The sequence below is a fragment of the Dryas octopetala genome, chromosome 7 (genome assembly GCF_963921425.1).
Source record: "Dryas octopetala chromosome 7, drDryOcto1.1, whole genome shotgun sequence".
Taxonomy (NCBI): Eukaryota; Viridiplantae; Streptophyta; class Magnoliopsida; order Rosales; family Rosaceae; genus Dryas; species Dryas octopetala.
In genome coordinates, this window is record NC_141372.1 from 20993806 (window position 1) to 21017948 (window position 24143).

Genomic DNA, 24143 nt, shown 5'->3' on the forward strand with positions numbered 1-24143 from the left:
TGGCGAAGTGGCCAGCCCTGGCCAATGGCAAGGCTAAGGACTAGCCGGATTGTGGTTGGCTTGATGACGGGGCTGAATGTTTCATGGTAATCCACACCAGGGCGCTGATGGAACCCTTTGGCCACCAAACGAGCCTTGTACCTGTCAATAGAACCATCAGAGTTTCTTTTAATACGAAAAATCCACTTACAGCCCACTATATTGGAGACTAGTTCTGGAGGAACAAGCACCCATGTACCATTGCGAACAAGGGCATCATACTCCTCAGACATTGCCTTGCGCCATTTCTCATCTTGGAGAGCCTGGGTTACGGTAGTGGGTGTTTGGGCGGGTGAGGGAGTTAATTGTGTGTGGAGGTTCATTTTTTGGAGGGGTTTGTGAATATTATTCTTGCTGCGCGTGGTCATTCCATGGTCATTGAGAGCGGGTGGGGCTGGGGCAAGGGGTGGAATTATATGGGCGGGGGGTAAGATCAACTGGGTTGTGGGGTTTGCGGATGAAGAGGTAGTAGGGATCTCGGGTGGTTGTGGAATTGATGGGTTAAAGGGCTGGATGGTGGGTGATTGTGGTGGAGATTGGCTGAGTATGGGTGTATGAGTACATGGTGGAGCTGGGTCAGTGGTGGCTGTTGCGTCAGGGGGCTGGGAGAGGGGTAAAGTGATATAGTTTTCGGGTGGAGGAGCTGCAGACAGTGGCAATTCTGGAGGTGGCACTGCAGAGGGAGTAGTGGCAGCCGGCATGGAGGAAGAGGTGCATGGAGCCGTGAAAATTGGTGGGATCCACAAGTCAACTGAGGTGGAAGATGACCTTGGTAATGACGGGTGTAGTGAGGTGTAAGGGAAAATGGTCTCTACAAACTGCACATGACGGGAGGTAAATGTTTTGGAAGTGGATGGATCAAAGCACAAGTATGCACTTTGAGAGAGGGAGTAACCAAGGAAAACACATGCAGTGGATCGTGGATGCAGTTTGTGAGGGCCATATGGACGTAACCACGGGTAGCAGAGACAACCAAAAATTTTGAGCTTGGAATAGTTGGGGCTCTTTTGAAATATGAGTTCATACGGGGAGGAAAGGTTGAGAGTGGGTGTGGGTAGCCTATTTATTAAATAAACTGCTGTGGCAAAGGCATGAGACCAGAAAAGTAATGGAAGAGAAGCATGAGAGAGCAGAGCGAGACCAGTTTCGACGATATGACGATGACGTCGCATAGAGTACCCATTGTGCTCAGGAGTATGTGGAGGTGTTGTGAGGTGAGAGATGCCATTGGAGGCAAGATAATCTTTAAGGGCGACATATTCCCCACCATTGTCAGAAAAAAGTGTTATGATTTTGTGATGAAAATAGTTTTCAACAATGGGTTTAAAGCGTATGAAAATATTTTTTACATTTGACTTGCGCTTTAAGGGATAGAACCATATATATTTAGTGAAATGATCCACGAAAATAACATAATATTTAAAACCATCTTGTGAGACAACAGGGGACGTCCAAACATCAGAAAAAAGAATTTGTAATGGATGTGTAGAAGTAAGTGAGGAAGAAGAGAATGATAGTTTATGACTTTTATTAATGCAACAATCATGACAAAAGGATTCTTTGGACAGTGGAGTAGATAAATCTAGGTGATGGTGGGAAACAATATAATTTAAAATTGAGAAAGCAGGGTGTCCTAGTCGATGATGCCAGTTGGAGGACGTTGTTTTGACACTAGAGAAGGCGAGAATTGGGGAGGGCTGATGGTGGATTGCCGGCCATTCATATACTCCGTCTTTAGTGGTTCCCTTTAAGAGAATTGCCCCCGTGTGTAGATCCTTCACATAAAAACAATGGGGTAAGAATTCTACAGATGTATTGTTAGTGTGACAAAATTGAGAAACAGAAACAAGATTTTTTTTCATGGTGGGTACACAAAGAACATCATTTAATTGGAAAGTGTGTGAAGGGGTGATGAGAGATTTTGAACCGGTGTGGGTGATGGGAAGACCAGTCCCATCTCCAATCATGATGTTGTCAGAGCCTGTGTAAGGAGCATGAAGGGATAGATTGTTCAAATCATCCGTAACATGATGAGATGCGCCACTATCAAACAGCCAGGAAGGACTATGAGAGGAGGGAGCAGCGGCATAATGGGCTCGTGGTTGCCATGGTGTTGTTGACTGAGGTGGTGGCGTTGGAGCAGAGGCCATATTGTTGTGTTGGATGGGAATGACCTGAAAGGAAGGACACCTCTTGGCGGTGTGACCTTGAGTGCCAAAAATCTGACAAAAACCAAGGTAGGGACGTGGTGATGGTCGAGTGCCTCGATAATTTGTGGTGGAAGGGAGAGTGTTTATGGTGTTGGAGTTGTGGGGGGAAGGGCGCCAGCCATTGGTTCGGTTAGAAAAGGGTCGCCAATTGTTGGTGGTAGAGGAAGTGTGTTGGGGGCGGTAGTTGGAAGAGCGGGTGGTGGGGTTGGCAGTGGCGGGTAGACTTATTGTATCTTTGGTGGTGGCAGCTAGGGAGATTTCAAACATGAGTAACTTTTCATGAAGTTCTTCAAAAGAGATTGAAGAGTCACGAGCTTGAACTGCTCGAACAAGTTCCTTGTAATCATCCCCCAATTCGGTCAAGATTTTGTCTGTCAGATCTTCGGAATCAACAGGTGCTCCTAATATGGCCAGTTCATCAGCACGGGCCTTGACGGATTGGAGATAGTCGGTGATGGAAAGAGAGCCTTTGGTGAGGTTTTTGAGATGTTGTTTGACCTGTTGGATGCGGCCTCGGGTGGGCTTGGCATATGTGTTGGCTAGTATGTTCCAGGCTTCTCGCGAGGTCTTGGCTTGAGCCACAAACGGGATGATGGAAGGAGAAAGAGACCCAATGAGGGCATTAAGGATAAGTTGATCCTGACGAACCCAGAGAGTGTGGGCTGGATTGGGTGTGGTGGCGTTGGTTTCTGTGGAGTTGGGAGATGTTGCGTTATTTTCTGTAAGGGTAGGAGGTGGACATTGTTTTGAGCCATCTATGTATCCAAAGAGATCATATCCAATGAAAAGGGTGTGAAATTGGAGTTTCCAAGAGAGATAATTGGTACTGGTGAGTTTGAGTGGAGCTTGGGCAGAAATGTTAATGGAAATAAGCTGAGATGCATTGGAGGGGTTAAGAGTTACGGTGGTCATTTGGTTTGGATAAAAAAGAAAAGATAGTTGGACCGTGAGGCTCTGATACCATGTAAGTGATACTGCAGTGTTGTAAAATGAACTCACAACTTTTATTGATTGAATGAAGGTTTTAAATACAGAGGCAGCCAGCCAGGAAACCAATTAGCTATGGTTAGCTAAAAGCATGGAAGCCAGGGATAAGCCAAACACTTATCTCTTATCCTATACTGAGTCAAATACAAAGCCATATCAACATAAATTCAAAAACACAACTGAACACGTTAGCTTGAGGAACACACGCCTATAGAAAGCTTATGCATGTGGGATGCACATTTGAATTACAATTCTTGACTAACATCAAAACTGTGGACCAACCACAAAGTCATAAATGTTTTATTTTTTTCGTTTTTACCTGCTCAACCATTTTAGTAACTTAGTATTACTGATTGCAGTATAAAAAACAAAAGTTGGAAGGCAGTTGATGCTTAAAATACTGTTTGGTTCTACTTTATACTTATGGCTTTCTTCTTTTCAAATAGTACTTTTTAAAGAATTTTGCTAGGTTGAATGAAAAATACATACAATTGTTTGCTGTCCTCTTCTTGCATCTCCCGCAGTGGAAAGCAAATGTGATTGTTTCCGCGAGGAAAACAAATAGCAATTTTGGGCCAACATTCGACATTAATCTGAACAAGTCTATACAAGTGAGATAATATCAGATTAAGATTCATAACATACTGCTAGCTATTGAACAAACATCAAGTTATTCACCAGATACATCTCAGCAGAAAATTAATTAGAGAGAAAAATAAATTCAAAGAAAAAATAATGGTACAATATGCATGCAAAAAATGTAAAAGAAGCTAAAAAATAATAGCAAGGACAGCTAGCAATTAGAGAAACGGGTTGGGGCTTAATTACCTGGGTTTCTTGGGAATTTGAAGTTGGGCAAGTTTCACATCTATCCTTCAAATATGTGATTCAGCAGCTCATCAGTAAATGACTGAACAAACAAATGCATTGATATTCTAATTGTGATGATTGATGATTGAGCTTGATCATCAGAAGGAACACCACTCAAGTAAATAGTAACTGTGTGTGATCGACTACTGAGTAGTGCTAATTATAAGATATGGGTAACACTTACATTACGTAGGACTCAACGGGACTTTATGTGAGGCAGAGAACTTAGATAGATATCTATATTGCTTTTTTTGGTCAATGGTAGAAGGGTTTAATGGTGAGGGGGCCTCCTCAGTCCTCTGATCAAGTTCCAGGCACCTTCCAATTCCGGACAAAAGTCAAAGCAAGAAGTTGCCTCCACAATAAAAAAACGAAACTAATGACAACTTCTCTTTTGTGAATAGTAGTTGTCAAAAGTTAATGCACTTTTGTAGGAAAGTTTACACAATTCTATATAAGGTCCATTGACTTTAAATATCAAACTTTAATAATTTGTTAGTTTAGGTACTAAAATTTAATAGCATTTTAGTTTAGATATTAGTTGAAAAGTCAAACAAACTAATAAAGTGAAGGGTATTAGAATTCATAAAAATTACATCATATGCCACTACAATATAAAAAATTAAAAAAATTCCCAACTAACCACCGGCCACCTCCGTCCGGCCGACCACCGACTAACGCCGTTCAACAACACAAAAACAACTTGGCATAGAAGGGATTCAAACCCCTCTCATGCAAGAGAAAGAGACACCTCTTACCACTACACTACATAATAATTTCAATAAAAGTATTACATTGACCTCTATTTATCCAATATTGTAATACAATTTAAAAAAAAAAAATTTAATTCAGTCACAAGTCACAAGTTAAACTGTGACTGTCTCACAATTTGTTGTGACTGTCATGGTAAGTTGAAAGAGATATCTTCCCCAATTGCACTAGTAATTATTTTGTATAAAAAATATTACTTTGACCTCTATTTATACTACATTGTAGTACAATTTTTTCAAAAACATTCAATCAAGTTACAACTTAACCGTGACTGTCTCATAATTTAGTTGTGATTGTTCTGTAGTCACAACTAAATCTGAAGTTGTGACTGTCATAGTTTGAAAAAGATAGACCATAAACTCCAGCATGCAAACTATAGAAAGTACACCTAAACCACCCCCAAAACTCATATAACAAAATTTGAAGTTGTGACTAATATTAAGAAAAAGATAAGTTTAACATAAAATACATAAATGTTTAACATAAAAGCTCACGTAAAATAGAGAAGAGGTTCAGAGTATCCCCTACATAACCAGCAAAAATATTTCAAATTCCCAAAAAACAAATTCAGAGTTAAAAGGCTTAAAGCAACCTTACTTACCAAGACCAGCATTCTTATTTACTACCCATTTTGAGTTTTATTACTTGTTTTACTGAAAAAACTCTGAGTTGGTCATTGAGCAATGAATTAATTTCAAAAAATGACACCCACGAACAATACATGGAAACCCATAATCAACATCAATGCAAAAGTATCGGTAAACCTATTCTGCCAAAAAGGGGGGGGGGGAAAAAAGGAAACAAAAGCCCAAATGATTCATTGGTTCTAACCTTATTACTCTCAAAGAAAAAATTACAAAGGTAGCAAAATGAAAATCATAATTTAGAAGACATTAAAAGAACACACACTTGTCATAAGAATGGAAAAGAAGTCACAATGAAAACTGAACATACATGCAAATACAAAGTCGCAATTTGACATCAAAATTCAAAACCTTTGTGGCACTCACTATAATGCACTAAGTCTTCTTTTGTGTAAAGTAATTGCTTTGAACCTAATTTATATAATATTGTGTATATATATATTTTTTAAAATAATTGATCCAGTCAGTCACAACTAATTAAATCTAAGTTGTGACTGTCATAATTTAGTTGTAACCGTTCGCACAACGACCAAACAGTAATTTTTTAACAATTATTAATTATACTAAACCCAATAAACAGGCCAAGGGCAAAATCGGAATATGAAATAAGCCCACTAGAAATGGGCTAGGCTGGAAATAAGGTTTGGTATCTAATCTAAAATGTTTTTAAGAAAGTTAGTAGCTAAACTAAAAAAAATAGTAATGTGCTGGTATTTCAAAAAGTTATTAGAATTAGGTAGTTAATCCTAATTTTCTCTTCTATATAATAGTAGACAAAAGTCTAGAAAATTTACTACCCCATGTCAAAATATACTAGAAAATATCCTTGATATTTCTCTAAAACATGTGGCTAGGAAAAGCCATGGCAATGCGGAGCAGGGAAGGGAAGTGATGTGAACAAGTCATTTTGCAACACCTGTCAATTTGAAGAAACCATACCAGACAGCAAAAAATAAATAAACACATTTCATGTTAGGACGGATGAAACCCACTTGACCCTTTCATATTCCCATTCATATTCCCTAAAAAAACTTGGAACCTATTTCAACGAAGTGGAAGAAAAATCCACTAACTAATAGCTAATTACAGTGGTGTATGAAATTAAAGAGTTGAAAATTCCACCTTCAACTCTATAAGGAGTAGCGACTAAGCAGTTTGGACCAAAAATATATGAAGTAAAAGAATTGAAAAATTACTAAACAGTCCATGAACACATAACATAGCATAAAGCTTGTGGATTTTAAAATCCAACAGCAGCTGGAAACAACATCCAGTCTCCACCCATCAAATTCAATACAAGCACTTCTTCCGCTTACTAGGTCCTGCTAGTGCTGCCCCACCATCATCATCTTCATCATCAACCTGTTCAAGGCCTCGCTTGGTGGTAGTAATGGCACCAGATGCCGATACTGGTACAGCAGCAGCAGCAGCTGCGTTCTCAAAATCAGTACAATCAGAAAATATTACCACAGTCTTCTCTGAAATGCTAACGTTGTTGCTCTGCCTCTGCCTGAATGATTCTGGAGAAATGCTGGATTGCGTCATTATTTGGTTCAGCTCTGGCACATCTTGCTCATATATCAAATGGACCCCGCACTTCTTTACCTTTAGACCTGGCCCCCTGGTTTCAATGAAGAACTCAATCTCACTGCAACTGGTATGCCACTCTGTTCCAAAGTATTTACTATCACGGGGTATGTAGACTAGCCAAAGGTGATCTGACCCAACCTGGCATAATTCTTCACTAAAGCCAAAAGTAGGCTGTGAACCATATTTCTGGTTTATTCCATTGGAGTTCAGGAAACATTCAAGATGATGTGTGGCGCTAGAGATATCAAACTGATGATGCTCATGGAGTGCAAAAACAACACACAAAACATATCCTATAAACCCACTATTATTCCAACCTGGAGGTACCTTTACACTTACTGAATCCCCAACACTTCGATGACTGAACCACTCAGGAATTTCACTTCCAGGAATTACAAAGTCCAAATCCTCCTTTGCGTCAGTGATTCCCTGTGCCATAAAAATTAGGGTGTTAATGTCTGTGTTTGTACAAAAACGCACACACTCACAAAACTGATATCTAAGGAGCACGCACCTGACCAAGGAACGTCTTCAGCATTTCCAATGCTATGTTGTCATTTATTTTGAAGCAATTGGTGAAATAGAAAGACGATTTCTCCCATTTATTGAAATTGGATGCGTCAAACATCATTTCCAGTGAAGAACAACCATTTGCCCATACCATAAGCCTGTCATTTACATTCAATGAACTATTTGTAGGAAGGCCTGACAACTCTTGAAGTCTCGTGCAATTCTCCAACTTAAGCCACTTAAGCCTAAAAAGCGATTGGATGCTTGAAGGAAGACTAACAAAATTATTTCCACTCAGATTTAATGCCACTAAAGAGCGTAAACAAATAACATCATTGGGAAATGCTCCTTCCCCAAGATTGCAGTTACTTAGGCTTAAAAATGTTAAACTACACAGACCAGATAACGGCAATTGGAAACTCATTGGCTCTGTATTCACTCTTTGCATAAATCCGGAAGGCAAGAACTTATTCATAGATCCCCAAACCACTTCACATCCATGAGAAATTGTATCTTTAAATTTTTCAAAAACACCAAAAGAGGAAGGTAGTTCTCTTTTTGTAGTATTGCCCACGTCAAGCTCCTCCAAACACTCTACCGGAAGTTTGATCTTTGAGCAACCAGAAATATCAAGAACTTCCAGAGACTTTAAGCCGTATATGCTTATTGGAAGACGCACAAGATGTTTACAACCTATCAATTTCATCAAAGTAAGTTGTTGAAGCATTCCAATAGAGGAAGGTAGTTTTCTTATGGCAGTTCCACTCACATCAAGCTCCTCCAAACACTCTAGATCGCCCAAGTCATTTGGTAATTTATCAAGCTTTGAGCAACAAGAAATATTAAGAACTTTGAGAGATTTTAAGCCATGTACACTGCTTGGAAGACGCACAAGGTTTTTGCAATCTCCCAAGTCCATCTTTGTAAGTCTTTTGAGCACTCCAATTGATGGGTCGACCTCATACAGTCGGGTACAACCTCTAAGTATTAGAATCTCAACATATGGCAAACCTCTAAAGTTTGGGGTGTTCACAAGATTCAGAGAATGGCTGAAATTAATGGTTTTCAAATTGTACAAAGGCTGTCAAGTAAAAGCATAGTGAAATGAGCTGAAAATGAAACCTTTACGCCATGATTCAACAATTTCTGTAGGTAATAAAAGATAAAATAAATAAAATGATACCTTTATTCCAATCTGAATATATTTAATGCAACTGTGACACATGTCAAGCTCCAATAGATTCTCTGGGTTGAAATGTGGTGGGAAATAAGTTAATGGATATCCAGTCCATTTAAGAACCCGTAAACTATTGGGAAGATATTCAAGGCCATTAGGGAGGTCCACATTATCAATCACGAGGTATCTCAAGTTGTCCATGGTTAAAAAGGATTTAGCATTGGCAACCACCTTTTCTCCTGGATCGTCCGTTGAGTACACAACTATCCCTTCTATTGCTTCTTTTCCCTAATAAACATGAATACAAACATGCAATAGTGAAAGCTCATACACATACCTTAAGAAAAACGGCTCTTAGAGTATCTTGTTAACTAAAATTATCCTTGTACTAAATAAATCTCTTACCATATTTGTGCTTAAGATATAATTGACATCTTCACGAAGCCACAATCTACTGCGCTTGCTTAGCCCATTAGTAGATTCTCGGCACACAATTTCCTTACCCATTTCTTGGAGCAAATCATGCATCCATAGTCTTCCATGCAAAATAGTTAGGAGAGATCTCTCAATGAGGACTTTTATTCCAATAATTGCATGAAGATCACAGGCGGTTAGTGTTTTTACTACTCGATCTTCGTCCTCCCCATTAAAGAAACATGCTATATCCAGGAACATTTTCTTCTCGTCTTCTTCTAGGCAATCATAACTTATTTTAAGTATGTTAAAAATTTCCGAGTTACAAACTTTTCCTAGTTTACTCAGCATGTTGTTCCATTCACTTAGGCTTCTTCCACACAAAAAGGATCCCAAGATTTTAAGAGCTAATGGAAGACCACTAGCATAGTTCACAACACGATTAGACAGAACAAGATAATTTTGTTCTGGGTAATGTTTTTTAAAGGCATTCCAACTAAAAATCTGAAGAGCTTCATCATGATCTAGCCCCTCGATCTTTACTCTTCTCTCTACTCCATGTCCGATTAACAAATGCTCATTTCTAGTTGTAATGAGAACTCTACTCCCAAGACCAAACCACCCTTGATTTCCAGCCAAATATTTTAATTGGTCCAAATGGTTCACGTCATCAAGAATGAGAAGAACCTTTTTGTGACGTAAAAACCTGCTCATTATCGTTGCTCCTTGGTCAAGGTCCAATATGGCATCCTTATTAATCCATATCCCAGTAAGAAGTTGCTTCTGTAGGTTAACTAGGCCACTTTTTTCAACAGAATTTCTAACATTTGTAAGAAGGAAACTTACTTCAAATTCGTGAGATATTCTCTCATAAACAACTTTGGCAACAGTTGTCTTGCCAATCCCGCCCATCCCCCATATACCAATAAAGCGAACATCATCCTCCCCTGCACCTAAATGCATATTGATTGGTTCCAATCTTGAATCAATTCCAACAAGGTTCTCCATATTACAAAATAATATACGGCCCAATTTTGTCCATATAACTTCAACAATATCTTTAATGAGCTTTGACTCGTACCTACAACAAAATGGATAAAAAAAAAAAGCATGTTATTCATATATATATGAATATTAATCAAATTGACGTAGATCTGCTTTTACTAGTTCTTGTCATGGAACTTGAAATTTGGTCAAAATAGCTGATCAAATGAATATCTACACAACATATATCTTTGCAATGTATTCAATTTCTTTCCTATTCGTTTAATGATATTTAGCTTCAGAATTCAGATTGGTCATCTACCTAGCAATGTCCCATGTGAATTGTAACACAATGAAAAACACCAAAATCTACTATGTTGTTAAGTAATGCAATATTCAAAATCTTATATTGATTCCACTCATTTAACCGGCCCTATAAATACAATTGGTGATCTACTTCCATTAATCCTCATACATTGAACCATTTTGTTTCTAACTTTCTCAAAACCTTTTCAATGGAAAGAAAGATAAAAGAAATAAGAAAACATACCAATCATTTGAATTCCACCCAGAGAAATTTGCCACTTTAGTTAAAGCTGATCTCCACCTTTTCACCTTCTCTGTGTCATCCCTAAACCTTTCTTCATGTTCAGTGAAGGCTTCTGCCGAACTCCCGGTTTGTTTTCGTACATTTGAGGGATCGACATCATAGAAAACTGGCATCACTGTTTTTCTTGCTTCCATGCATTCAAGAATCTTTAAAAGTTCGTCCAAGCACCACGTTGATGAAGCATAATTTCTTGAGAGAATAATGAGAGCAAACCTTGATTCTTCAATTGCAGTCAAAAGTTCTGGAGCAATAGATCTCCCTTTTGGAAGTTCAGGGTCATCTTTGAAAGTTATAATTCCTTGTTGCTCTAATGCAGTGTATAAGTGGTCTGTAAAACCTTTTCGGGTGTCCTCACCTCTAAAACTCAGAAAAACATCATATTTCCATTGAGGAGTTGAAGAAGGGAAAGATGTAGACATTCCAAGTGTGCTCATCGCCATTGGAACTACTATAAATATTGATTAATTCTAGAAACAGTTGTATAATTGTACTATGAAGTTGCGAACATCAGTTGCTTTCTTGGTTTCTATGTTTGTTGTTGTGGCTCTGCTTCATCTTGCTCCGGAATCTAATACACAAACAAACACACACACACACACACTCACTCTTCATATGTGTGTGTGTGTTAACTTTTTGGTTATTGTCATCCTTCTAAACTCAAAAGACTATATATACCTCGATCAGAACATGATGGGTGGTGCATTCATATATAGAAGACAGTATAACATTTAGTAGCAGCTGAAAAATGCATATATTATTCCGTAGTATGACATCAAGCTAACAATACATCATTAACCAATAATATTAATTAGAGAAAAGACTTAAGTTTAAAAGAAATGAAAGAGCAAATTAGGAAAACATGTATGTGCAGAGATGTAAAGTAAAGAACCAAAAATAGCTTAGGCCAGTCTATTAGCTAGATGATTACCTGGGTTTCTTGGCAATTTGGAAGTTGGGCTGCAAGTTCCTTTAGCTTTCTTTGAGATCTGTGAATTACTAGCAGCTGGTCAAGTCAAGTTGTGTGAGGAGGTAGCTTAATTGTGTTGTGTCTATACACAAGTTAGTTGTGTGTTGGTGATTGCCTAAAAGAAATGGATAAGAGTAGGATTAATTCTTTGGGACTTGATGAGAGACCGAGATGCAGAGGAATGTTAAATTCTTTTTGGTCAAAACTTCATTGGGGGTTCCTCTCAAGTCAAGTTGCAGGCATCTTCTGTTAGGAATTTATAGCTGTTAAACTCACACTGCAAACACAATCACACACACAAAATAGACACAGAGATTTATAGTGGTTCGGCTAAACTGCCTACAAGGCTATTTAGTCGAGGCTCCAACCACAACTGTCCATCACATTTAATATTGGGTTGAAAGCATGCACCGGCCTACTCCTAGAAATGGTTAGGAATTTCAACAATTCCAACTCTGCCATACAGCTTTGTCTCCACATTAATAACATCTTCCTGGAAAAAGCTTACAATAAATTTCAAGGCCTACTGATTTGGTCTCTGGCCAAGGTTCACTGTCTTCTTATTTAGGCATGGCCCGCCACCTAAATACTTAAACAAGGTCTGAATTCAACCTCAAGTGGTTTTTTTGCTTTGAAAACATATCTGATTAAAAAATATAGCATTGATGCATAATAACTTTTCTTTCGGGGCTTAGGCCCACCACAGTACCAAAAGTAAAATAAAATTGATGTAATTTGTATTTGTAATCTTCTTCATAAACATTGACATGATCATGATCTTAATTATATAGACCGACTTCGTTCATTTTTTGTAAAAATTATTTTTTAATAGGGTTTTTTTTTTTTTAATATTTAGTACCTAAACTTTGACACTTGTCTTAATGTGGTACTTAAACTTTTATTTGTCTCAATTAAGTACCTAAACTTTTATTTTGTGTCTAATAGATACTCATGTGAATTTCTGTTAAAATTGTTTACAGAAGTTAGGGACAATATGGTCACTTCAAAAAAATTATATTTTAATTATAATTTTTTGTTTTTTTTGTTTGTTGTGTTTTTTTTTTGTTTTTTTTTAATAATTTTAAACATATAAAGAAAATAATTAAAATATAATTTTTTTTAGTGACTATATTGCCCCTAACTTTTGTTGACAATTTTAACAGAAATTTATTTTGGTACCTATTAGACACAAAATAAAAGTTTAGGTACTCAATTGGGACAAATGAAAGTTTAGGTATCACATTAAAACAAGAGTCAAAGTTTAGGTACTAAATATGAAAAAAAAACCCTTTTTAATATGTAATATGTAAGAAAATTTATGTTTCTATGTCCGGCCCCTAGTCCATCAAAACTTATCTGAAGCGCATTGATAATTCTTCTTTCTGTTTATTCTTTAGCCTATTTATTAAACTTTTTCATACGTTAGGGCTTCTACCTCATAGAAAGGAACCTATAACCACAAGAGCTAATAGAAGGTCATGAGCATATGCAACGATATGGTTTAATTATAACATATGTAAAAGAATTTACTAAAAGAACCATAGTATTTGCTGCAATAAGTATATGCATATATATATATATATGTGGGCCCCAACAAGGTCATACCTCAACATAAATAAATTGAGGTATACCTCAATAGATGGAGTCTGATATACATATATATATATATATACACACATACTGATATCATAATATAATAAGCATATAATTTAGTTATACGCATGTGTATATACTAAAATTATAAGCTTAATTATAACACTAAGAAAATTGATTAAAGACGAAACTGCATTAACCAAAAGAAACACACTATAAATAACGAAATTATTAATAATTAAATGTTTATGAGTAATTTATTAGTGTGACCGTAACGGCACCACATAGTGTTATTAATTCACATATATTAATTATATAACACGTGAATATTTATTAACATTATTTTAAAAATATAATTCTGCCGTCCACTCATAATCCGGTCGATCACATCAAAAAATTGGATGCAGCCAATATAAGAAAGTTGTTATGAAATTTGTAATAAACTTATATGAAAATAACAGAAAACCGCAACAAAACTGAAAACAGAAGACACACAAAAGTAAGGCAAAATAAATTGGAAAAAATTAGAGCAATATTTAGAACTTACCTGTCACTCGTCAGACGTGTAAGAGACTTCGGGCGTTGGGATTAGAATTTAGAGTTGCAAGTACTAAAAAATTGGAAGCACCCGATTTCTGTAATAAAAGATTGGAACTTAAAATTGCTACTTATAATAGTGGAAATCGATTCATAAAATTTGGATGCAGCAAACTGTAAGAAAATGTTATGAATTAAATTTGTAGTAAACTTACATGAAAATAAAAGAACAACACAACAAGACCCAAAGACATATGACACACGAAAGGTAGAAACAAGAAACGTAATGAAGACAGTAAAGCATTTTATTTTCCAAAAAATAAAGAAATAACCTTATTTGACAAAGGACAACCCACTAGAAAAAAATATTTGGGCGACGAAACTTTGGGCGACGAACTCAAATTGGTCACCCAAAGAGGTTTTGGGCGACGAATTCAAACATTTGTCGCCGAAACCAATAAAGGTTTGGGCGAGGAATAATTTCGTTGCCCACAGTCACTTTGGGCGACGATTACAGTGTTCGTCGCTTAAAGCACTTTTGAGAGACGAATATTGTATTCGTCGCCTCAAATTACGCCCCAAAATACTCTTAGACCATACTTTGGGCGAGGAATCTATATATTCCTCGCCCAAAGTTACTTTGGGCGACGGATATGTTATTCGTCGTCCAAATAGAGTTTGGGCGACGAAATTATTCCTCGCCTAAAGTGACTTTGGGCGACGAATATATATTCCTCGCCTAAAGTGACTTTGGGTGACGAATATATTAATTCCTCGCCCAAAGTCACTTTGGGAGACGAATCTATAGATTCCTCGCCCAAAGTCCAGTTCATTTTTTATGTGCATTTATATTTAGGTATAAAAATACAATGCGAACGTGTTTTCAACTATCTGAACCGTTTATTTTTGAGTTCCCTACTCAAAGATCATCCCTGCAAAAATTTAGCTCAATCAAAGATGTAGAAGTTAGGTAACGGTGGTCGAATTGATGAACGATCGTGGATGTTCTAATGATAATTCAATGGCTAGCTGAATTCTGATTTAGCTGATTTTTTGCAGAGATGATCTTTGAGTATGAACATAGAAAATGAACAGCTCTGATTGTTGAAATCACATTGTGGTTTTCACAATTATTGAAACGACAAAGTTTCAATGAAAGAGTTAATAAAATTATATTCTTTAAGTATTGAAACCGTTCATTTATATGTAGATGAACATATCTTGATCGTGTTTTCAACGATCCGAACCGTTCATTTTTTAGTTCACTACTCAAAGATCATTCATGCAAAAATTTAGCTTAATCGGAGATGTAAAAGTTAAGTAATGGTGAAATTATTTTATATTTGTATATATTTAAAATTATAAATATTATTTAGTAATTAAGTTAAAATTTAGAATCCTATTATATATTGTTAAGTATACAATCTTATTATAATAATTTATTATATATATTTAAATACTAAAATATAAATTATAAATTAGCAAAAAATGGTATTAATTAGGCCTATACTTTGGGCGACGAAGATATATTCGTCCCCCAAAGTGACTTTGGGTGAGGAATACATGAATTCGTCGCCCAAAGTCACTTTGGGAGAACGAATCTATATTTCCTCGCCCAAAGCGACTTTGGGCGACGAATATTTGGATTCGTCGCCCAAAGTGACTTTGGGAGACGAATTCATGTATTCCTTGCCCAAAGTCACTTTGGGAGACGAATTTATAGATTCCTCGCCCAAAGTCCAATTTATTTTTTATGTGCATTTAATTTAGGTATAAGAATACGATGTGATCGTATTTTCAACGATCTGAACCGTTCATTTTTTTGTTCTCTACTCAATGATCATCCTTATAAAAATTTAGCTCAATTGAAGATGTAGAAGTTAGGTATCGGTGCTCAAATTAATGAACGATCGTGGGTTTAATAATAATAATTCAACAACTAGCTGAATTCCGATTTGGCTGATTTTTTGCAGGGATGATCTTTGAGTATGAACATAGAAAATGAAACGGCTCTGATCATTGAAATCACATTGTGGTCTTCAAAATTATTGAAACGACAAGGTTTCAACGAAAGAATTAATAGAATTATACTAATCAAGTGTTGAAACCGTTTATTTATATGTAGATGGGCATATCTTGATCGTGTTTACAACGATCAGAACCGTTCATTTTTTAGTTCCCTACTCAAAGATCATTCCTGCAAAAATTTAGCTCAATTGAAGATATAGAAATGAGGTAACAGTGGTCAAATTAAAGAACGATCGTGGGTTTTATAATGATAATTCAACGACTAGCTGAATTCTGATTTGGCTGATTTTTTTGCAGAGATGATCTTTGAGTATGAACATAGAAAATGAACAGCTCTGATCATTGAAATCACATTGTGGTCTTCACAATTATTGAAACGACAAGGTTTCAACGTAATAATTAATAGAATTATACTAATCAAGTGTTGAAACCGTTCATTTATATGTAGATGGACATATCTTGATCGTGTTTACAACGATCAGAACCGTTCATTTTTTAGTACCCTACTCAAAGATCATCCCTGCAAAAATTTAGGTCAATTGAAGATGTAGAAATGAGGTAACAGTGGTCAAATTAAAGAACGATCGTGAGTTTTATAATGATAATTCAACAACTAGCTGAATTTCGATTTGGCTGATTTTTTGCAGAGATGATCTTTGAGTATGAACATAGAAAATGAACAGCTCTGATTGTTCTTCACAATTATTGAAATGACAAGGTTTCAATGAAAGAATTGATAAAATTATACTCTTCAATTGTCGAAACCGTTCATTTATACGTAGATGATCACATCTCGATGTGTTTTCAATGACCTGAAACGTTCATTTTTAGTTTCACACTCAAAGATCATACATGCAAAAAATTAGCTTAATCAGAGATGTAGAAGTTAAATAACGATGAAATTTTTTTATATTTGTAATATGTAAAATTATAAATATAATTTAGTGATTAAGTTAAAATTTAGAATCGTATTGTATATAATTAAGTATACAATTTTATTATAATGATTTATTATATATAAATTTTAAATACTAAATATAAATTATAAATTTGTAAAAAATGTCATTAGGGCCATACTTTGGGCGACGAATATATATATTCCTCGCCCAAAGTCCAGTTCATTCATTTTTTCTGAATTTTACTTAAAAAATTGGCGGGGTCAACTCGCGCAAAAAATTTCACAAACTGAGGCGAGGAAACTAATTTTGTCGCCTAAAGAGAGTTTAGGCGACGAAATAGAACATTCCGTCGCCCAAACGACGAAATAGAACATTCCGTCGCCCAAACTCTCTTTGGGCGACAAAATTAGTTTCCTCGCTTAAAGTCTTTTCGATTAACCCTTCCCAGATCTGGTATTTCTTCTTCTTTATTTATTTTTGTCCTTCTCTCCCCTGCTAATGTCTTCTTCCTCTCCCCTGCTTCAACGCAGACCACCTCTCATTCTCTCCCTCCCCGACCACTCATCTCCCTCCGTGACCGCCGCCCTCCCCACCGAAACCCACCCGACCCACCGAAACCCAACCCAGCTCCTCCTATTTCTCTCTCCCAGAAACCCATCCCCGCCCCTCCTCTTTCTCTCTCCCCGAAACCCATACCCACCCCCTCCTCTTTCTCCTCCCCGAAACCCATACCCACCCCCTCCTCTTTCTCTCTCTTCACTAAACCAATCCTCACATTCCTCGGCCTCCTCTTTCTCTCTCCCCTCTCCCTTCGTGACCGCCGCCCTCCCCACCGAAACCCAACCCACCCCCTCCTCTTTCTCTCTCCCCGAAACCCATACCCACCCCCTCCTCTTTCTCCTCCCCGAAACCCATACCCATCCCCTCCTCTTTCTCTCTCTTCACTAAACCAATCCTCACATTCCTCGGCCTCCTCTTTCTCTCTCCCCTCTCCCTCCGTGACCGCCGCCCTCCCCACCGAAACCCAACCCACCCCTTCCTCTTTCTCTCTCCCCGAAACCCATACCCACCCCCTCCTCTTTCTCTCTCCCCGAAACCCATCCCCACCCCTCCTCTTTCTCTCTCCACGAAACCAATCCCCACCCCTATCGAACCTTCCTCGGCCTCCTCTTTCTCTCTCCCCTTTCCCTTCCGCCTCCCTTGATTCCCCACCAGCAACTTATCCCCATCATCAACCCCCACCCCACCCTGGCCAGCAACCCAACCGGAACCCACCTGCAGCAAACCCACCCGATTGTGGGTTTTCTAATTTGTTTTTTTAAATTGTGGGTTTTTCTGTTTTTTTTTTTATTTATGGTTTTATTTATGAGATTGTGAAGGATATTGGGTCTGGAAATTTTGGGGTTGCAAGGCTGGTCGGAGACAAGTGGACCAGAGAGGCCAGAACGACTGTTTCATCTCCTTCACCTCTTATCTTCGTTTTTTTTTTTTTTGTGTCAATTCTCTCACTTTGTTTTTCCTTTGTTTTTGATGTTTGAATTTTTCTGGGAATTGGGTTTCTTTGTTTTTCATTTCTTTGGTGTTGCAGATAGTCGAACATGTGCAAAGGGAGATCATGAACCACAGGTCATTGAAGCATCCAAATATTATTCAATTCAAAGAGGTTACTAATGAATTATGTGTATATCCATAAATGCTACTCTTCTATGTAGATTACTAATGTAGAACTAACCAACCTTTTCTTTTGCTGTTAATTGGTTGTAGAACCACTGTAAATTGGAACTCTTCTGTTAATGTGTTGTTATACTGCTATTTTTCCTTATGATCTTTGGTAGTGTTGATTGTAGTAAGGAATTAATTCATTTGTGGCAGCAAATCTGCCATAGAGACCTTAAGCTTGAAAATGTACTCTTAGATGGCAGCACAACACCGTGTGTAAAATATGTGATTTAGAGTAATTATAAAATTTAGTTAATTTGTTAAATTGTTGAATTTAGTTTAATTGTTAAATTGTTATATTTAATTTTTTTGATTATAAGGTGGAAGGCGAATGCATGCATCTAGGACCACCGAGCTGGCATGCACTCCCGATCCTGATACCTCACCCGCTCTTGATGCCGCAGTCCAAGCCACTCCCTCACCCGTTCCTGATGCAGCAGTCTAGGCTACTCCTTTTTCGGCTCCCGATGCTATAGTCCAACCCTCTTCAGCTCACCACTACAGTCAAGTTATAGGCACCTCGGCTCCTGCGTCATCCGGTGTGGCTTTCGTATCTACGCAATTCGGAGGACTGAAGTCGAAGCGGGTGAATAAATTTATTAATACATTTTGTATAAATTTATTAATTTTTGTGTTATATACATTTTGGATATAAAAAATATTAAATTAAAAAAAATTTAAATAAAATAGGTTTTGTACAAATTTATTAATTTTGTGTTATATATATTTTGGATATATAAAATATTAAATTAAAAAAAAAATTAATTTTTTTTAAATAAAATAGGTTTAGGCGACGGAATAATTTCGTCGCCTAAATATACTTTGGGAGAGGAACTACTAATTCGTCGCCCAAAGCATATTTAGGTGACGAATAATTCCGTCGCCTAAATATACTTTGGGAGAAGAACTACTAATTCGTCGCCCAAAGAATGTTTAGGCGACGAATAATTCCGTCGCTTAAATATACTTTGGGAGAGGAACTACTAATTCGTCGCCCAAAGTATGTTTAGGCGACGAATTATTAGTTCAACCAAATGCCTTAGGAGACGAACTAAATTTGTCTCCCTTAGGTAGCTTTGGGCGACCAAATTGATAAGTTCGTCGCCCAAACTCTTGGGCGTCAAGTTTTGGGCGACCAAATACTCGACGAACACATTCCGTCGCCCAAAGTTTTGGGCGACGAAAATCAACTTTGAGAGAGGAACTAGGTTCGTCGCCCAAAGTGTTTTTTCTTGTAGTGTGTACCATTGAGTTATTATGAAACTTTACAATAATGGAAAGAAATATGCAAATACTCTGTCATAGTATTTTTTATTATTACCATTTTTCTTCCAATACAGAAATAAATTAAAAAGCATGTTCACTTGAGTAGTTAAGATTTTTATGGATGCACCACATAAATCTTCAATCTGTGGATATTACATAACCTTTCTCATATGCACAAAGTCCTTAAAGTACTCAAAGCACGATCAATTATACACATGAATTCACAATGATATAATAATGGAAACATACTTTTGCTATCTAATATCACAACACTATTATCCATATGCATTAGTTGTTATCCAAAGCACGTGTACCTTGTTCACTGACACATTCTACAACAACATTTTTTTTTTGGCCGGGGAAAATAATTCTACAACAACATTACCATCAGGGAATTCCAAAGCCTACTCTGAAATGCCAAAATTGCTCTCTGCCTCTGCCTCATATACCATACGGACCCCACACTTCTTTACTTCCCCCACTCCCACAAGATCCTTGCCTGTCCTGTCCTGGAACACAAATGAAAATTCAAGCTGATAGTAGATATCCTGCCACTCCCGTCTATTTGGCCCCTGAATTGTTCTGTTGTAGAAACAAAGCCAGCAGACAGGTTTCCATTGGCATACAAACGGGAATAAAGGCGAACGTGTAAGTCTTCTGACAAAGGCTGGTGGATTTCATAAACAGTACACATCGCAAATCCCATCCACTTATCAGTTAACCAACCTGGATGCAGCTCTACACTTACTGAAGATCCCACACTTTGATGATTGAACCACTCTGGAATTTCATTTCCAGGACCAACAAAATTAAATATCTCAACAAATTCAGGGTTGGGTTTCCGTTTGGGGTTGTTATGCTGTACCGAAAAACCACAATGTTAAGTAGAGGGTCCCAAGTGCGGAAATTCTGTTAAGAGAACTACAGAGAGAGAGAGAGAGAGAGAGAGAGAGAGAGAGAGCACCTGAAGGTATTTGGTTAGGGATGGAAGTGCCACACTCTCAAAGCCTTGCTTCTCCACCAGTTTGAAACAGTTATGACATTCTATGAATCTGGCCGAACTCCATTGTGAATCGAACAAAGTTTCCAATGATTCACAGCAAGAAACGTCAACAGTCACTATACAAGATGGAAGGCCTGGCAATGCTTGAATCCTGGGGCAATACTTCAAGATAAGAGATTTGAGTCTAGAAAGTTGACACATGCTGGGTAGGCTAACAAATTGGTTTCTGCTTAGATTAATTTTCTTAATGAGGACAAGCAGCTTAGATCCAGGTCTGTTAAAAAATTAAAACCAGATAACGAAGGCAATGACAAAGGTGTCGGAACCAGACTTCTTTTTAGCAATAACTGAAAAGGGTTGGAGACCATATTCCACCATTTAGGTGATTGTCTACATCCATGACAAGATAATACTTTAAGGTTTTTTAAGAGACGAATGGAGGAGGGCACTTCACTTATGGCAGTTCCACTCATATCAAGCTCCTCCAAACACTCTACATGGCCCAACTCATTCGGCACTTTCTCAATCTTTGAACAACCAGAAATATTAAGAACTTTGAGAGATTTTAAGCCACATACACTGTTGGGAAGGCCCACAAGGTTTTTGCAATCTTTCAAGTTCAACAAAGTAAGTCTTTCAAGCACTTCAATTGACTGGTCAACCTCATGCAGTTGTATACATCCTTCAAGGATCAGAAACTCAAGATTTGGCATACTTCTAAAGTTTGGGGTGTTCCCAAGATTCAGAGAGTGACTGAGGTTAATGGTTTTTAAACTGTATAAAGGCTGTCAAGTAAAAGCATAGAAAATTAGCTTCATGATTTAACAATGTCTACAGTAACAAAAGATTAAATAAGTAACAGGATATGTACCTTTATTCCTATCTGAAAAGTTTTAATGCAACTATTACACAAGTTAAGCTCGAACAGCTTCTCTAGGTTGAAATGTGATGGGAAAGAATTTAACGGATATCCGACCCATTCTAGAATCCTTAAACTATTGGGAAGATATTCAAGCTCATTAGAGAGGCTCACATTATTAATCTTGAGGTAGCTCAGTTTGTTCATCATTGAAAAAGCACTCACGCCCACATTTACTCCTGGCCCATCCGTTGACTGCAAAACTATGCCTTCTAGTATTTCTGTACCCTATTAAACAAGAATACAAAATAGTGAACCTCATAACTCAAGAAAAATGGTTAGTACAGCACCTTGTTACATAATATATTAACAATTATAAACTTATTCTTGTACTTAAATTCCCTTACAGTATTCTTGCTTAAGACATAATTGGCATCTTCACAAAGCCACAACCTACTGCGCCTGCCTAGCTCATTAGGAGATTCTCGGATGATAATTTCCCGACCCATTTCTTGTAGAGAATCATGCATCCATAGCCATTCCTGAACAATTCCTTGTAGCTGAGAATCATGCACCCATACGCTTTTAATAGTTATGAGAGATCTCTCGATGAGGACGTTTATTCCAATAATTGCAGAAAGATCACAAGCAATTAGTATTTTTATTACATGATCTTTGCTCTATGAGTTAAAGAAACATGCAATGTCTAGAAATATTTTCTTCTCCTCATCATCTAGACCATCATAACTAATCTTAAGTATGTCAAAAATTTCCAAGTTGCAAACTTTTCCTAGTTTTCTCATCGCACAATTCCATTCACTTAGACCTCTCCCATGCAAAAAAGATCCCAGGACTTCAAGAGCTAATGGAAGACCCTGGGCATAATTCACAACACGATTTGACAAATCAAGATAATTTTGTTCTGGGTAATTTTTTTTAAAGGCATTCCAACTAAAAAGCTTAAGAGCATCATCACAATTTAGTCCTTCAACCTTCAATCTTCTCTCCACTCCATGTCTGACTAACAAATGCTCATTTCTAGTTGTAATGATAACTCTACTCCCAGGACCAAACCACATTTTATTTCCAGCCAAATATTTTAAGTGGTCCAGATGGTTCACGTCATCAAGAATGAGAAGAACCTTTTTGTAACATAAAAACCTACGTATTATTGTGGCTCCTTGATGGATATCCGATATGTCATCCTTTTTTTTCCATATCCCAGAAAGAAGTTGCTTTTGTAGGTTAAGTATACCACTTTTCTCAACCATATCTCTAACAACGGTGACAAGGAAACTACAATCAAATTCACGAGATATTCTCTCGTAAACAACTCTTGCAGTAGTTGTCTTGCCAATCCCGCCCATTCCCCATATTCCAATAAAGCGAACGTCATCCTCCCCTGCACCTAAATGCAAATTGATTGGTTTAAATCTTGAATCAATTCCTACCAAATTCTCCAGAGAACTACATAATGTAGGTTGCAATTTTGTCCATATATCTTCAACAATATCTTTGATGAGCTTTGACTCGTAGCTACAATAAAATAGATAAGAAAAAAAAATTAAGCATGTTATTTGTATGAAATATTAAATAAATGCACAAAGAAACAAAATGTAGAGATATATATGCTTTTTCTAGTTTTTATCATGGGGCCTGAAATCTAGTCAACATCTTTGCACGGTATTCAATAATTCTTTTCTATTCTTCTAATGGCATTTAACTTTAGATTAGTCCTTTGAAATTGTAACATAATCAGAAATACAAAGTCCACTTTTGTGAAGTAATGCAATATTGAAAGTACTATTCATATTGATTCCACTAAATTAATCGAGCAAATAAAATTGGCTGATCTATTTCCAACTTGTCTTAAAGCTTTTCAAATGAAAGAAAGAAAGAAAGAAAGAAATAAGTAATGTACGTATACCAATCCTTTGAATTCCACCCAGAGAAATTTGCCACTTGTGTTAAAGCTGATCTCCACCTTCGCACCTTCTCTGTGTCATTGCTAAACCTTTCTTCATGTTTATTGTAGGACTCTGCAAAACTCCCAGTTTGTTTTCGTACATCAGAGGGATCGACATCATAGAAAATTGGCATCACTATTTTTCTTGCTTCGATGGATTCAAGAATCTTTGAAAGCTCTTCCAAGCACCACGTTGACGATGCATAATTTCGAGAGAGAACAATGAGAGCAAATCTCGATTCTTCAATTGCAGTCAGAAGTTCTGGATAAATAGCTTTCCCTTTCTGAAGTTCAGGATCATCCCTGAAAGTGATTATTCCTTGTTGTTCCAATGCAGCGTATAAGTGGTCTGCAAAACCCTTCCGAGTGTCCTCACCTCTAAAACTCATAAAAACATCATATTTCCATTGAGGAGTTGAAGAAGGGAAAGATGTAGACATTCCAAGTGTGCTCATCGCCATTGGAACTACTTTTCTGTTTGCTATAAATATTGATTAATT

General features: G+C 37.2%; 1 protein-coding gene and 2 pseudogenes across 4 annotated transcripts in view; all 3 read right to left on the reverse strand.

The window, feature by feature from the left end:
- The window catches only part of LOC147280481 (urease accessory protein F pseudogene), a 32930-nt pseudogene that overhangs the window by 2435 nt on the left and 6352 nt on the right, over positions 1–24143 (reverse strand). The window lies entirely within an intron of this gene.
- LOC147280482 (TMV resistance protein N-like) lies at positions 6504–11881 on the reverse strand. Of its 3 annotated transcripts, none has more exons than XM_086249939.1 (6): positions 11735–11881; positions 10747–11374; positions 9204–10293; positions 8805–9086; positions 7626–8702; positions 6504–7540 (listed from the first exon to the last, which is right to left on the reverse strand). In XM_086249939.1, the coding sequence occupies exons 2-6, from the start codon at positions 11244–11246 to the stop codon at positions 6812–6814; spliced, it is 3678 nt and encodes a 1225-aa protein (XP_086106065.1). In that variant the 5' UTR covers positions 11247–11374; positions 11735–11881; the 3' UTR covers positions 6504–6811. The 3 variants fall into 3 exon arrangements, with proteins under 3 accessions (XP_086106065.1, XP_086106064.1, XP_086106063.1); XM_086249938.1 differs by having other exon boundaries at positions 10747–11412; XM_086249937.1 differs by having other exon boundaries at positions 6504–6737; positions 6787–7540; positions 10747–11881.
- LOC147280483 (TMV resistance protein N-like) lies at positions 20285–24112 on the reverse strand (annotated as a pseudogene).

Excerpts from the sequence above, each read along its gene's own strand:
- LOC147280482 (XM_086249939.1), bottom strand. The coding sequence starts at position 11,246 with ATGGCGATGAGCACACTTGGAATGTCTACATCTTTCCCTTCTTCAACT. Across the intron at positions 10,294-10,746 it reads GGGTGGAATTCAAATGATTG|GTACGAGTCAAAGCTCATTA; the intron begins GTATGTTTTCTT and ends ATTTTGTTGTAG. Across the intron at positions 8,703-8,804 it reads ATATTCAGATTGGAATAAAG|CCTTTGTACAATTTGAAAAC; the intron begins GTATCATTTTAT and ends TTTACTTGACAG.